Source organism: Nipponia nippon, unplaced genomic scaffold (genome assembly GCF_047370975.1).
Source record: "Nipponia nippon isolate SJK-2023a ecotype South Korea unplaced genomic scaffold, ASM4737097v1 scaffold_7, whole genome shotgun sequence".
NCBI lineage: Eukaryota > Metazoa > Chordata > Aves > Pelecaniformes > Threskiornithidae > Nipponia > Nipponia nippon.
Genome location: NW_028262391.1, coordinates 21195372 through 21212052, shown reverse-complemented (window position 1 = coordinate 21212052; position 16681 = coordinate 21195372). Strand labels below are relative to the sequence as shown.

Sequence of the window (16681 nt, the reverse complement as noted above, 5' to 3'; positions counted from 1 at the left end):
CAATATAAAAAAAAAAAAAAAAAAAAATTTGCATTGATGTAGATTGGATGAGATGAACTAATAGGTTCCTCTCATCTCTATTTTCCAATATTTAGATCCTGCTTTTTGTTATCATTTTTCCTTTAAGTAGTTTGCAAGTGATCACGCCAACATCTTATTTCGTTGATCTCAACAGGATATTCTTTAAAAGATGCGTTTATTCACTTGGGAACACACAAGTGTAATTAGCCTTGACATTTCAACAGCCTGATCATAAACACAGAGTGCTCTATGTGCTTTTAAGGCAAAAAGATCTCTGAACCAATAGGGCAAAATATTCGAGATGTGAATTTTGCAGGAAACCCGTGGATATTTTGTTAAACACAGTCCTGACCATTGCAAGCATGAGTGCCAAAACCACACAAAGTCAAAAGACTGATGTATTGTTAACAGCACTTTTAATTTTAGACAGAGGGTTTGGTTTTTTTTTCCCCTTTTGCTTTATATTTTTCATGGTAACTGCCTCCCCACCCCTGCTATTCCCTGCCTCTCCCTTCCCCCAAAATTCACACGTCCAAAATAAAGGCTGACCATCCTGGAAGCAGGAGTCCTTGGTGGGTGGGCCATCAGGGAGTGACTGTGGGGTGTGCCAGAAGCAGTGGGGCTGCCTTGTGAAGAGGGGAGGCTGAATGAGGAAACTGCTAATGCAGCTGGGCTGCACCAGCCCGGACAGAGGTGACTGTTACCTTCACAGAACACGGCAGCGTGACTTCTAAAGACACCCGCAGTGTCCGGTCCTGCAGTCCCTGTTGATGCCAGACCTACATTTACTTCAGCAGCCTTCAGAGCAGTCTGTGCAGGCACTTTCACTGTCTCGCCAGGCCGATGGCCGATACCAGCGCTTGTGCCTGCCCAACCTGACTGGGAATTCATTCAGAGAACACAAAACAGCATGGGGAAAAAAAGGAAAAAAGTTTTTTTCTTCTTCCCTTTTCTTTTTTTGCAGTAGGGTGAATTTCCATCCTGGCTCACCATGGTATCAGATGAGCTCCAGGGAGAGCACTGCCAGGGACCAGCCATAGGGAGAAGAACAAACAGAAACAAAATTGCTTTTTAGGAACAACTAGTTGGTAAATCAGCTTCACTGCGACATCCACACACCCCCAGCCTCATAGGTATAAGGGTCTACTGCGTACGCACAGAGGCACGCCATGGGTAGGCCTGTTTCCGCACAGCGCCCCAAAGCATTGCCGCTAGCCTGCTGAGAACGACCTGCAGGCACTCTGCCTGGGGTCTGCCGGGAGCTGTTGTTTATGGTGATGGGAAGTTATGCTGGTTGGGATACACAAAATTATCAATGTGATTGAAACCAGAGTTCTTTTAAAGCAACAAAACAAAACAAAACAAAAAAACAAACAAAAAAAGACCAGAAAACCACTAGGCCATACCAAAGGGAATGAGGACTTCCAACCACCTCCCAGTGCAATCCAACGTATTCAACTCTCATAGGTTTCTTTGAAAAGTCTTTGACTCAGCCCTACACAAATACTTCTAAAACACTGCAGCTGAATAGTTCTGCAAAGCATTGAGTAATAAGCAAATTGAACTGTGTATTTAGAAATTAAAGCGCCACTAATTTGAGCCTTAGGCAGCAGGGACCAGAAAAAGAGAATCAAAATCACATCCCTTCTTTTCCTTTATATTTAAAAATGTCTCCTTGGGCCTGCATATGTTTGTAGTTGGCTAATTTACCCATAAGAATTTCTCCTTTACCCCAGGGAGGGGAAAAAAAAGAATATCTGCAATTACAGGATTATCTGCTACAAGAATGCACACAGCATTTTCTTTTTTTATCCTATATATGATGCAAGAGGGACAGCCTCAAAAAGGCACTATGAATTCTCCATAAACCACATCAGGAATAACTGTAAAGATGCGCTGAAAGGTCTTAAGTAGTCCTGAATCTGTCCCACATTCCTTTACCCACTCTCCCCATAGGACTGTGCAGTTCAGCATACAAGCTCAAACTATTTCAGAAGAGCTGAGGGCAAATAAAGACTTTTTGGCACAGGTCCTCCCTCCCGTATGATTTCCAGGTGAATGCTTCTCACTGTTTGCTACTGAGAAGAGACTATTAAAGCTGAGAGACTGGACTTCAGAGCTTTCAAACCTTACTACTAGCTTAAGAGTCATCATTTCTTCTCTCACCTTTTCCCCCCACTATCTTCTCCAAACCATCTCTTCCCCTCCTTGTACCACAGTGAAACAAAGAAAACAATACGCAAGCACAGCACTTAAAAAAAGAAATTATCATTTTTCTTCCAGCTGCTCAAGATTTCTGAGCTCTTGGGACTTCTTTTATTTGCTGAGGCTATAATAAGCTTTTTACAAAAGCTTACAAGCTGATTACAAGTTTGACATGGGAACATTCAACCCCATCCTAATAGCCTGAAGAGATCTGCCTGAATTTTCAGACATGCGCTTTTGTTAAACAATATTTTTCTTTTTGGAAGTTTTCAAACAAACCAATTTAAACCTCGGATTTGGCTGAGAAGAGTATTTTCAGGACAGGACATACTCCCGTTTCAGAATTCTTCCTAACTACCCCTGCTTTTTCACCATTATTCATAGACTAAAAGAGTCCAAACAAAATTTCTCCCAGTGCCTTTTGGGGTTAAGCAAGAAGGCCATGTGCCAGCCGCTTCTCACAGCAGGACCTCCTGCCCCACACAATCCCATACAGCTGGGGACACATCCTCAATGTGGTCCAACATGCAAGTCTCACACATCACATTTCTGGTAATTTGGGAGGCCTGCCTTCAACACACAGCCCAAAAGGATTTGTCTGACTGGCCAGTCCCCATCAGCCAAGGCAGGCTCCTGGTCCTTCACCTGCCACAGGACAAATCTGAACCTTATTTAAAAGGTGGAGCATGTCCAGAGAAGGGCAACAAAGCTGGTGAAGGGTCTAGAGAACAAGTCTTATGAGGAGCAGCTGAGGGAACTGGGGTTGTTTAGTTTGGAGAAGAGGAGGCTGAGGGGAGACCTTATTGCTCTCTACAACTACCTGAAAGGAGGCTGTAGCAAGGTGGGGGTCAGCCTCTTCTCCCTAGTAACGACTGATAAGACAAGAGGAAATGGCCTCAAGCTGCGCCAGGGGAAGTTTAGGTTGGATATTAGGAAAAACTTCTTCACCGAAAGGGTAGTCAGGCACTGGAACAGGCTGCCCAGGGAAGTGGTTGAGTCTCCATCCCTGGAGGTATTTAAAAGACGGGTAGATGTGGTGCTTAGGGACATGGTTTAGTGCTGAACTTGGCAGTGCTAGGTTAACGGTTGGACTTGATGATCTTAAAGGTCTTTTCCAACCTAAACTATTCTATGATTCTAAAAATTCTTTACCAAAAGATTGAATTAAACACCTCCCACTGTCAATCTGAAACAGGCTCCAAGCTGCTGCCAAAGTTTGCCCAGTTCACCCAGGTCTAAAAATAAGCCTGATGTGGGAATCAAAAGGTGGCCAGAAAAGATACTATCCACTTCATTCCTTATGCGCTATTTGTTACAGAAACCATAACTGCACTGCTCTGAAACTCAGAAAGAGCCTTTGATCTTTATCTACACTGGGGAAAATTTCACTTTTAGAATTTGCCTTCAGACCGAGTCAGTAAAAATAGGCCACAGAGCTTAAGGGCCTGCACTGAAACTTAATGATGGTTTTAATGAGGTTTTAAACTGGACCAGTAAAGCACTGCATGGTTGTGATTTTTTACTCGCAATATGTGAGTAACTTCACATTCCCAGGGTATTACTACTTTTTTTTTTTTTTTTAATAAAGGGTCATCCTTTGGGACTCTGCTTGTATTTCTGAATTGTATCTGATGAATGCACAAGACAGAAGCACTTTCCCCTTCCTGCTGCATCTAACACGCAAGAAGAGCCAGGTGCCTTTGGAAGAGGCAGCAGTAGAGGTTGTCGTGGGTCCATGTGACATCTAGGCTCAAACGGGGGAGAACGACTCAATGGTCCTTGAGTGGGAAGGTGCTGCAGGAGGAATTGCAGGCAGCATTTTAACTCCTTATTACAACCAGTGCTGAAGTATTTGCAATGATTATAGTTACACATCTCATGACTCTTGCAATGTGGAGTTTGTTGCAACACTTCTTTCCCCAAAAGCCTTTCCTATCCCCGCAATTAAGTACACAAATAACATTCACAGACTAAAGTCTGTTTTCAGTTGCTTGTAGCTTTCAAAAAATTCCCCTTAGGGGCTGAAATGTTCTAAGTTTGATCTCAGCCCAGAGGCGACTTTTCCCCCCCTCTCCAAGCAACCAGCTTAGAAACATGCATTTGGTTACCCTTCAACAGTGGGAAAGTGAGAAAATAGATTATTTGGTGGTTTAAGACTCTTCCTTTCACGGGTGCTCAGAGATCGCCTTGGGGAATAGAAGGAGAGGGGAAGCACGGGGGCGGCAGGGTAGAAAAAACAGAACATGAGATGCGAGCGCTACATGGAGGGATTGAGGGAATAGCAAGGTTTGGTCCAGTTGTAATCAATTAAATAACTTCCTAGACAATGCAAAACAACTCTACAAAATTAGTCCTTACAGCTCCAGAGAAGAAAATAATTTTCTGGGCTCAGCCGGACTCGGGCTGCAGAGCTAGCTCTTTTAGATGATGGTTGATTGGGAAGCAGTCAAAGAGATCTTTGTGTATATAGCCATGTAAAATTTGGTATCTCTGATCTCTGTCATACTGTTACCTAAAAAGAAGTGTGACTAAGAAAGCTTGAATGCTACATCAGTATGGCTATCCAGCCCTCTCAGCCTCAAGTCTCTTAGGGTTATTTTCTTTTCACAGGTCATCTTTTATTTCGTGCCCATCATAGGTGGCTATTATAAGGGGCTACAGAGAGGTGCTGAATGCTGATAAGGCAAATCCTGTATCCCTTAATCCACTGCTAAATCACTCTGCCAGGCTTCAGGGGTACCAGACAGATGGAGTGCAGCACTAGGAAACTGCCCACAGGCTGGTTACTTCAACCCCAGCTCATCTTTAATCCAGAAAGGTTTTGTTCTGGTATTTTAATCACTGATTGACTGGGAGCTTCCTTCCATGCTGGGTTAGGCAAAATATCCATATGCCAGAGGTACTGGGGAATTCGTGAGGCTGTAGATCATAGGAGTGGTGTGAGACAGGATGTGTCTCAAGGGAACCAAGGAAGCCATAAGGAATGTAAAAAGTCACGGGGTTAAAGCTACATTAAGACAGCTGTTATGTTAATGAGAGTTCTGCTTTTCTTCTAGCTGTGGGTCATTGATTTAGAAAAACACGAACAAGGTCTTTTTCATTTTATCGTATTTTTCCACTGAAGCTAACATAGACCAAAACATCATATCCTAGATCCCATTCGTCTTGCTAACAGCACTTGTACAGGAAGTTATCTTTATTATGTTTCTGCGTGGATGATTCCCAGGGCTTGATTTGGTCTTACCTGGCCCAAGTGTATATATGAAGCTGTTTTGCAAGCATTTCACTTAGTAAACATGTTAAGAAAAGAGTCATGCACCACTGAGTTTGCCTTCCAGACAAATTCATCCATACATCTGATTTTCTCTCACAGTCATAACAAACACAAGAAATGTGGTATGAAGTCTTCTGCAAAAATGTTTAGCAGGTAAAACTGAAAAAGTCTGGACCTTTCAAGACAGATACTCAATAATACAACCATGCTGCAATAGGCATGCTTGTCTTAAAAAGCCAGTGGGATATTATGTATTGCTTATTTCAGTTTGCAGTCTCTGAATGCCTCAGGCTGAGCTTCAAAGGTCAAAACAAAAACAGTTTCACCAAAGCAACCAAATTCACCTGTATCCTTGATTAGATCACAAGTTACTACTCATTTCTCTTCCTTGGACAGGTCACAAGCTACAACATTTTGCTTGTCATCCAACTGCACATTTGCTTACAAACACTTGCAACTCGGACTGATTTAAACTGGGCGTGCTTTTCCAAATGACTCTTAGATGTCAAGTAGTGGAAGAGCAACAGAGGATTCTGCCTGCGGTATTACACAGGACGTGCTTCTGTGCTGTGAAACAGAGTAAGTCCTAGTCTGAACCTCAACTCTGGGGTGCAGCTTTTTCCAGAATTATTTGACTGCTATTTGCCCATTTTTGGATATCTGAAAATCCAGTTTCATGCTTTTTTTTTTTTTGTTAATTTAAATCAGCTCTATAGATTACTCCTCCAGCACGTTAGCTTGTTTTAGTCAATCCAGATCTACATGAAGTTGTGAAGACCTAACAGTTATTTGAGGGTTTATTTTCTTCTGAATTAAACTGACAGCGGGGTAAGAGAGATATTACAAGGTTTAAATCAAGACAACTTCAACAGCTAACCTAAAAGTAAACTGTAGATGCTGCACCAGTAACCCTGCTCACTTGCATGGCTCTATAGACACGTTGTCCTTTTTAAAGTGTTTTTCTCTCCTCTGTAAATGCCTGAAAGACCCAAACAACAACAGATGAAATCGGTTAAATAACTACAAACTGGCACAACTGCTGACCTGATCATATGCACAGTGCTGTCAAATGCATAAAATAAACTAACTAGGATAATAGACCACCTTCTCCAAAGGCTCAGTATTATATTCATGGTAGGTGTGGAAAAATTACTGGGGAAAACAGAAAACTTTTTTCAAAGCAGTTGTTGCCTTAAACAGTTGGAAAACCAATCTCCATGTAGAGATGCAAAAACCCCTAAGGCTTTAAACAATGTAGCTTCACATTTTCCTTCTACCCCAGGATAGGATCACGTGATAATATAAAAGGACCCAACACAGTAGCAGAAGAGGGAATTCCCTTTGTTAGGCAGCTTTTAAATACATACCTGGACACGAGCCTCCGTGAGTTTGGCTCTTTGTGCAAGTTCTTCCCGGGTATAAATATCAGGGTAGTGTGTCCTCTCAAAAGCTCTTTCCAGCTCTTCCAGTTGCTCTGCCGTGAAGGTTGTCCTGCTACGACGCTGCTTTCTTTTTAAAGGTAAGTCTGGTTCAGAATCAATGTCAGAGCCTTCATCAGACTGGGGTGCTGATGTACAAAAAAGAAAAAAAAAATAAAGACAAAAATTAGCTTTAGTTGAGGGGGAAAAAAAAAAAGCAAAATATTGGATCAATCAACGATCTTATATGGAAAAGCTGCTTTCTCCCCAGGACTCAGAACCGAGTTGGCAAACTTCAAAAAAGCAAAAAAAGTGAGAAACAAATCAGAGTTAAATGTTACATTGTGCAAATGTGCTCAAATGGATTGTCAAAACTTCACCTACGAGTTCAGCACTTTTTCCTGGCCCAAGAATACTTAAGGGCCTCTAGCAATCTTTTTGAGTAAATAAGTTATTTGATTTCTTTGGTTTAACTCCTCCAGCAGTTTGCAAGTGTCTTAAAAACTTGAGCAGTACTGCTTAGTCCCAAGCAATCAGACAAGCAATACGGCCTGGTTCCTTTCGCTGAACTAGTGAACAGATACAAATATTTGTCACACCAGTGTGCATGTTGGAACTTAAACATTCTGACTCTATAGACATATGTCCATGAGACCTTCCCTATAGATCCATCACTAAAACCTTAGTGCTGAAATGGTTATGGAAGTGATTACAAAAGCACAAAGAGTGGTATTGAAGAAGTTAATTCTCATACACAATCAAATATTTACTTCACGTCATGTGTATTATTTGTCCTACACTCTGAACAGTATTTTACATGTTTGTGTTAGTATACTTCAGCACATTTAAAACTTTCCTGCTCGTTTGCGATTTACTTGCCTGTCTTACAACCACCTAACATAACCTTAGGGCAGGCCAGACAGGTGTTAATATATTAAAAAAAAAAAAATTGTCAAGATGCGTGTTGCATAGAGAAGTCCTGTAAGAATAGCTCAGAGCAATAGTGTGACTTGACACTTCCAGTTACTAAAGCAATGAGATTCCAGCATATGTGATGACCAGAGCTGAAATACACAGACCGCATGCTTCCTTCGCCTAAGGTTTCATCACTATTCTTCCTAACCTTGGGAGGTTTTCCAGCACAGAGCACGGCTACACGCAGATGTGCTGATGCTCAGCTTTCAGGCCGCAGTCCAGGACGTGACTGCAAAACAGCCAGGCTGTGTTGGACCAAAGGCCCCTCACGCCATGCCCCGAATAGGTACTTAAGGAAAGCCGGCAAGAAACAGACCACGTACAGGATGTCCATGACTCAGGAAGGCGCTACCAACTCTTGCAATCAGCAGTTTAAAAAGAAATCAGATCTGAAACTCTTACTGGGTTTCAGGGACATGGAGAGAGTGAGATCACAGACAGAGACAGCCAGCTCCTGGCATCACTGCTTGTTTCCCCTGTGCTCCCTGGCAATCAAGCGAACTCCAGCTGCAGCCCAGCCACAGCTGAACCCGTAGCTATCGCTGTGAAGGCAGCAAAACCTCTTCCAGTACCCGACCACATTCTCCTTCTCCAAACAGTAATGAACCAAAAGAGTAGACTTCCAAAGCCAGTCTTCACTTGCATCAGCTGCTGTCCCAGGCAACAAGCATTCCTTCTTGCCTGAGTCTTCAGGGGAAACCACCTAAAGAGGGCAGACACTCCCCAATGATGCTGAAACTGCTTGTTCAGTTGAAATACAAGCATTGCTTCTACTACTTCAATAATTCCAAATAAATTATTGATCTAGACATTGATTTAAAATAATCTTCTTAACATTATTTATTTGGAAGTAATTGAGAACACAAAGCCAGAAAGAAATCACTGTTTCTCAAGCTCCAGCTAAAACCCCCCACCACGTTCAACTTCTAGCTATCTTACATTTCCAATTTCACTCAAGCTGTTTGAACTAATAAATACACCTAATCTGTTTACTTGGTCTTGCAGCATGAGAAAGACAAAGTGCTTTCAAACTCAGCTGAAGAGTTTATTAATTTCTGCATACCAAAAAAAGAACAATTACTGCTAAAGCAGAGGCTCTTGTGTGAAAGCTATCTTCATTGTCCAGACACCATCAATATTTTGGATCCAACATACATAGGACATCAGGAGAAATTCCCACAAAGCTCAGCATCGATGCACTGTGAAAACATCCAACTCCCAGAATCTCTTACTTGCATGGAAGTTTTGCCCCAAGTAAAACTAGATTAAGCTGTTCTGGTTCTTAAGAGTATTGTTCCTGAGAGCAAAGGGGAATCAGCACAAACATCCTACCCAAACAGTCCAAGTTCATTCCTTATTAAACAGGCAAATCTAGGGTATCCCAAAATGAACATAACACATTGTCTGAACTAGTGACGAATCCCAAATCTTCTCAGTGGAGGTCCCAAGCAAATCAGTGACACCTGCCTTCCTCAGCAGCTGCCAAGTTACTACCCTCCAGGATGGCTTCATGCTGCTGTTCAAGAATAAAAAGCAACACGCGATATTTAAAATATAGTTTCCCTACGTTAGCCTCAGATACAAATCACCCACCTTAAGCAGAAGGGCTATTGCTGGCAAGTTAGACTAGTGGAAAAGAGCACACGAACCATGCTAACAGGCTCATACTGGCTAGCACTGCACTCTGACCATACCTGATGTGGTAAGATCTGAAACAGAGCTCAGGAAGGACCCTTTTGGAGACAACCTCTCTGACAAAAGTTGCCTTTGATTGTGTACGGTGAGATGAGATTAAAAAAAAAAAAGTCAAATCCTCAGATCTCAGGACCTCTTTCAATACTCTCTTTCAGACTCTACAAGTATGTATGGAACTTCTTCAAACACCTACATATGTGCCTATAAAAAAAAAAAAACAGCTTAAACTGTGCAATTTAAAGTGGATATTTATTACTAAATTTCTGAAGTTAATTCCCTCACCAACTGGGTGGGAAGTATCAGGAGGCCTATAATTGATCTTTCTAAAAATGTTTTATAAAGACTTAGCAAAATCTTGTGATGTTTCCCTGCACCTTGCATTCATGCAGCAATGAGAATGCAGAACTGAAACACTGAGTTAATTTCATTTTCGTTTTAGCTTTATATTTCACTAAGCAGTATACAAAAGGCAAAGCTAAACCAGTCAGAAAAAACTGAACAAAGTATCTAAGAGTCCAGGACAATACATCTAATCAAGTGCAAACATTTAGAGAGAAAGTAATGTAATTAAAGTAGGGAGAAAACGTATATCAAATTAATGGCTTTCATATCCATCTGATTTCATTGGTGTTACCCTTCACCAGGCCTGGCTGCTATGTGCAGCTTTATTGAAAACACCGAGTTCCTTTGTCTTGTCTGACCTGCAATATTAAAATCAGACAAATGTCATTTCAAATGATAGCTACATGTCTGTATGACAAACCGCACTATTTTTATTTCTTACAGAGTCTTCTTAAATATTATTAGTTTCAAGAAAGTTTTCATTATTTTTTCCTATTAAAATACCATTATTAGACTTTCATATAGGTGCGAAGCCAATCAGAGTATTGGCTAAGCACATAAATTGGACACACCTCAGCCTTTTAACAAGCAGTATTTATTTTATATATGCTGAATAGCCATAGAGTATTGCCCTTTTGCTAAGCAGTATCTCACTAATAGATCCACCAACTTCCATGATATAAAAAGATACTATTCCAACACAGGTAAAGGTGGTCAGATTTTAGCTGGATTATTTTTATCTCCATCACCTCCACAGACACGCACATGCATATTGCTAACCTCTACAGTTGTCCTAATGATCTTAATACTCCAACCCCTCGAGCTATAAAGAAGAGAAAGAAGCAGACTCACCAGTGTCCTGGGAGATCCCCAGGCAGACCCCTCGGGATCACTCCCTTACTGCACAGCTCGAAATGGAAGATGCAGCCAAAAGCACTACCAGTAGCTGAGCCATGAAGTTTAATTAAAGAAGGAATTACAGAATTACAGAGCAATTATTTGTCCCTTAACCCCTCATGACCTGTCTGGTGGCCTGAGGAAATGCTGCATGCTGGTTATCACCACGATATGCAAAAAAACCTCTGCCCAGTGTCGTAGGCATTCGGTCACCTGGGGCTCTGCAACCATCCCTTTTCCAAACACCATAGACAGACATGTCGGGGCAAAAACCAAACAACAAAATAACACACAAGAGGTCATTCTGCAGGTTGTTCTTCCTCTCAGCAAGACATTTCATTTGAATAATTAAATAACAAAAACATGACAACCATTTAAAACCCATACATTACAGCTGCAGCACAGCACACCTGACAAACGCAGGCAGAGAGGTTATTTTTCTGCGATCTGTGAAGGCACAACTTCTCTGGAAATCCTTCAGTCACTGTGAAATTTTTCAATAAAATATTACACAGCCTCTTCCTCTAAGCATAACAGCCTGGGGTCTGCCCTAGATAAATTCTGTCTAGCCACAGATCTCACTAAAATAATACCAAAAAAAACAATATACGAAAGGCCAGGGAGGGTTTTGGTGGCAGTTTTGTTTGCTAGCTACCCTCCCTGGATCTTCCTATTTCTTTATTTATGCAAGATTAAGTTCACAGGCTCTCCCCCTTGTGCCACATCTCTATTACTTAAGGCTGCGGCCGGGGCATCCCCAGCTTTGGGGCTAACCGGGGCGTTCTGCAGTGGGAGGCAGCGGGTACCGCAGGGCTGCCGACGGCTGCCTGATCCCCGCCGCCTTTCACGCCCAAAGAGATGCGAGTGACCTCCCTCGTGTTTACTCGGGTGCAGGCGAGGAGTGCAGCAGGGCCGCTACCCCCACACAAACCCACAGTAAATGACAAATGACACTTTCTCTTTGTGATCTTCGGGATTTTTGTTGACTTATTTGGAGGCTTTTGTTCGGTCCTAAGAAATGGCCTGTGGCTGAGGCCTATTCGAGCGATTTCCACGCTCCATCTGTGGTATCCATCAGCAGGGCCTTTGCCCGCATTCAGGGCTCTGACACCTGCCTGGCAGGATGCGGGAGGCACAAAGGGGCTGCGGCGGACGAGGGGGGCGGTGGGCCGGGGAGGGCAGCCAGGGTGAAGGGGATGCACAGCAGGGGTTAATCCAAGCTACCCCCTCCCCAAACCTCAGCACCTGGAGGCATCCCTCCAAGACTGCCTCTCCCTGCCAGAGGTAAGGGGGCTCAAACGCAACCCTCCATCACATTGTGGATGAATTAAAGAGGAAAGGGAGGGAGAGACGGAAAAACCGTCCCAGGATGCGGGCTGTCAGAGTCACCCCAGGCACTGGCTAAACAAACCTCCGGCGCTGGCTTGCTGCGAGGGCTGGGAGTAGTGGTAGGTGGCCAGCAGTGCATTCCTCCCTGGATCCTTGTTTGTGTTGGGGTAGGCTTTCAGCAGCTGGCGTTTTAAGAGTCAACGGACTAGAAACACGTTAGGCATCCTTTCTGTCCTCAAAATAAAGTCCACAGGAAAATAAAACGGCATCTTTATTTCCCACTAACAGCCCCCCTCTCCCCTCCCTTCTGAGCAGTCCCATTAGGAACAGGCTCATATTTGCATACAAAATATAATGAAGACTCTGGAGCTGACTGACTACCTCCCTCCCAACGCATCAGCCCTTCATTTTGCTGTGTTTGCCTGGGGAAATATGATGCCAGGCTCCCCTCTCCTCCTCCCGAAACCTCACTGACACAGCAAGGAGCCATTAAAAAGAAAATACGCCCTGCCAGGTCTGTGCTAATCAAAACAGGACAAATAAACTCTGACACTCAACAACTCCCCAAGTGCCCGCAGCCCTGGGTGGAGACTACAGATTAGTTATGAATATGGCAGGCAGCAGGGCACAAGCTCGGGGGGTCTGGAGTCACCCCTCAGCCACCTGTGAGCTGTTTAAGATGCCACAACCGAACACCGTGTTTATCTAAGATAAAGCATACTCCCAAGATTAGAAGAGCACCCCTAAATTTTAGGTTGTGATGCTCCCACCAAAGCACTTTTGGCAAGTTTAACAGGAGTCAGAGCTGCAATTTTATCCAATTCACTGTTCACTTTCTGTGCTTCACTGTCAACAGGGGAGGAGGACAGAAAGGAGATTCAGGCGCACCAAGTTTCGCCCTGTTAGGTCACAGCCCAAAATTTGTTAGCAGTTGGACTCTTCTTTGAGAGGAAAAGGAAAAGCAAATTTAAAAAAAAAACATAAAGAACAAAACAAGTCGTCACAAAAGATTTCTCAGTGGGGTTAAGATAAAACATGCTAATGCTGCTACGTACTCCTATTTCCCTGTTAAAGTGAAAATTTAGGATCAGCAAATATATGAGAAAATTCTCAGTCTTGCTAGAAAGCAACAGAATATCTAGTACAACGTGAAATGATCACAAGTAGTAAAATTGCTTTTAACCCTTTCTACCGGTGTTTTTACTATGATATATTAAAAAAGAAGAAACAAAACCAAAAAGCAAGCCTCTATTCCAGACATGAATATCGCTCATCTACCAAGGATTAAGTCACACTTCAATTACTCCTTTGAAAACAGCTGCTATTTGCAAAGGGCATGCTTACAAAAACATCGTAAATGGCTTTTTTTAAACTCCACAGGCACTTTACAAAAGTCTGCAGTGAGAGAATGAGAGAAATGGGGAGAAAATACGTTGCTGTTTAAGTAAACCAATTAATAAGAGTAATTAATCGGTTACTGGAATTGGAAAACCCCATCTCCTGTGAGCTCTAAGCTGGATGGTCAGCACAGAAAGGGAACAACCACCACAACAGTGATAAAAGTGATCTTCTTGAGAGAAGTGGATGGTATTTTTATTTTGTTTGGGCTGATGCACATAGAGAAATGTGCTTTGTACAACGAAGTGAAAAGGAAAACAGTAGCTGCAGTAAAAGGAAATGGCCAACAGTGACTTTTATTTACAATTACCAAGAGACAGGCTATTATTGACCATATGTGCCACAATCGCCCTCCTTATCATGGGTTGGCCATCGTGTCCATTGGGAGCTGTTAATGAACTGGGTAATTGAGCTGCTGACATGTGTTACCAAAACAAAACAATAGGAAGAAGAGACAAATGAACATTTTATTTGCCAATCAGAGTAGGTTCCGCTTTTCAGAGAGCTGTGCCTAAGTAAGTGGCTGAATACATAAAACAGTGCATTGAAGGCAAGCAGATGCATGCACAATAATGGTTAACTGACAGCCTATGGCCCATCTGTGCTTAACATTTTGTTAAAGAAATTACTTGACTTGCTAAAGAGACAAATCATACAGCTGCCCCAAGTGCTGCATTATAAGAGATAAATCATTAGCTAAACTGTTTCATGCTTAAAATGACAATGCATATTAACAGTTATGCAGGGACATTTTGTCAGCACAGCTTGATGCAGTTATAACTTACAAAAAATGTGACAGCTCATAGCTATTCAACGATTTCAACTTAGAAGAGAATGACAACACTGTGAAAACAATTTCACTGCGCAAACAATAGACAATTCACAGTCTCCTCTTTTTAAAAATATATTTAATTTTTTTTTGAATGATGAAATAATATGGAAAGGAAAAAAATGGCCAGTGTCTAACTGTTCTGCACCATTAATCTGCTAGCATGTACTTCATTCAAAATCACAGAGCATCAAAAAGGAACACATTCCATTTTAAATATCAAAGACTGCATCGCCAGCACTAAGAATAAATGGCTAATTCTCAACTGTGCGTGAAAGGATAAAGAATTTCTAGAGTGAAAGGAAGGGAAGAGGAAACTGCAAATACAACTACAAAAATCTGATCTTATTCCCCCACCTCCTTTTCCAAAGAGAGATCTGTTTTGTCGATACAAGTAACATTAAAGTACTTGACAGCTTTGCATGTGGGCCTGATCCCACAATCAAGTTTCACTGCTGTAAATTCGCACTGGGAATTACTATCATTATTATTTTATGTGGTAAAATAAACATAAAGGAACTGCAGTTAGCACTCGGATCCTATAGTAGAGGTAGTGCACACACATGGGCGCGTATAGCCCAGGAAACCTGCCCAAGGGCAGGCAGAAAAACAGACCCCCCCTCCTCCTTACTCAGTCACACAGACCAGGGCAAGCCAGACCCCCAACAAGATTTACCTGAGCAACTGCACTACCTGAAACAAAAAACAACCAAAAAAACTGCTATTTGGTAAAACTCATCTGGCCTGTGGGACCTTTCCCTGTGGTTTCAGAGGTTGCTGCCCACATAAGGGTTAGCTCAGGTTTAATGACTAAATAGAAGTTAAATTGCTGCAGTTTTCCCCATGAAGACAAGACTGCCTTGCTGACTTAGTATGGTTTCTATTCACTGGCCTCAAAGGACTACTCTGCTGCTTCCACCGGTGTAAGAGCAAAGCTTGATCCAGGCAAGCTTTGGTCCTTGCTCAATCTCTCCCATCATTCCCAGCAGATCCAGGGAAGGAGTTCAGCAAGAGGGAGCCAGCACTGTGATAACCCCAAGCATGACAAAGCACTCCAGCACGAACCGGTACAATCACACTGTCACTGGACTCTGAGTCACCCTGGCCCGTCTCTCTGAATACAGCCTATTGAGAGAGGAGGGCTTTTTGACAAGCACGAAGAGGAGTCACAAGTGTATCCCATTGATTTTCACTGGGAGCTCACGAGTGCCCACATCTGGGGGCTTTTCCAACCCTTCCCACAGGGAGCATCTGCGGTAACGCTGCAAACAGGAGTACTGTATTTAAACATTGCAACATCTTGTCTTCTCACTTTAAAGAGCACTAGGAGATTTCAAGGAAAAACTTCCAGAGGACTCAAAAAAAGAACAACTTTGTCTCCTAAATTTAGAAGAATGTGAAGGAAGCTAAATACTCAAATCCGAAGGAGGTTTGCTCTCAACAACCTTTAGGAAGTTGATATTTTAGGTGACATTTTAATATAAAAGACAGGGAGACTTAAGGAGAAAGCTAAATCTCTCTTGTACAAATCCCAGAACATACTAAGAAAGGATTGGCATCACATCTTCAAGCTGGTATCAGCTGATGGAAGAGCCAATCGGTAACCAATTAAGACTGAAAACATTGAGTATCCTGAGAGATGGAATTTGTCAGCTGAGAAATTAAATAAAGCAAACGAAGGAGTCTCTGGATAAATAATGAGACTGTATTAGCAGGTTAAAGCACTACAAATCATGGAGCTGTCAGCAACCTCTCACTGTGTAGGCAGTGTGGATTTTTCAGAAAGAAAGAAAAAAAAATCTGTAAATTGTATTTGGCTCAATCCTTTGCAACAACAGCATGCAAATGAAACTCCTAAAGTTATACAAGCTGATCAAATTTACTGGGCACGCTAGGACACAAAAAGCTTATAAGCATTTTTCAAAACAGCTCTGCATGCTTCACTGGGTTTTGACCAACTCATAGAATGGCTAAAACATTTTGGAAGAAAAAAAAAATAGTTGTAGTACAAGTACTTAGGTAAAAAATTTGAGAATGTTTTAATACACTTCCTAGCTCTTTCAACGAGTTCTAGTACCTGAATTAATACATCCTTGATTCAAAACAGACAAACACTGACAGAGCAAGCTGTCATAGATAGTTTCATCTCAATGTCAACATTACAGTCCCCAAAGTCTCTATGGGAAATCAAGGCTATCATCTCTTCTTAAACGCACAGCTGCAGCCAGACCACCCCTCAAGCCATTTTTCCTACTATAGAGCTAAGCTGAGTTATATGATTATCTCTATTTATCACTC

At 42.3% G+C, this 16681-nt stretch overlaps 1 protein-coding gene across 2 annotated transcripts in view; it reads right to left on the bottom strand.

The window, feature by feature from the left end:
- PAX3 (paired box 3) overlaps positions 1-16681 on the bottom strand; it is an 81871-nt gene that overhangs the window by 20573 nt on the left and 44617 nt on the right. For both annotated transcript variants that reach the window (XM_087739298.1, XM_087739299.1), the window contains exon 5: positions 6868-7067. In XM_087739298.1, coding sequence (XP_087595424.1) covers positions 6868-7067 — 200 coding nt within the window. The remainder of the gene's footprint in view (positions 1-6867; positions 7068-16681) is intronic.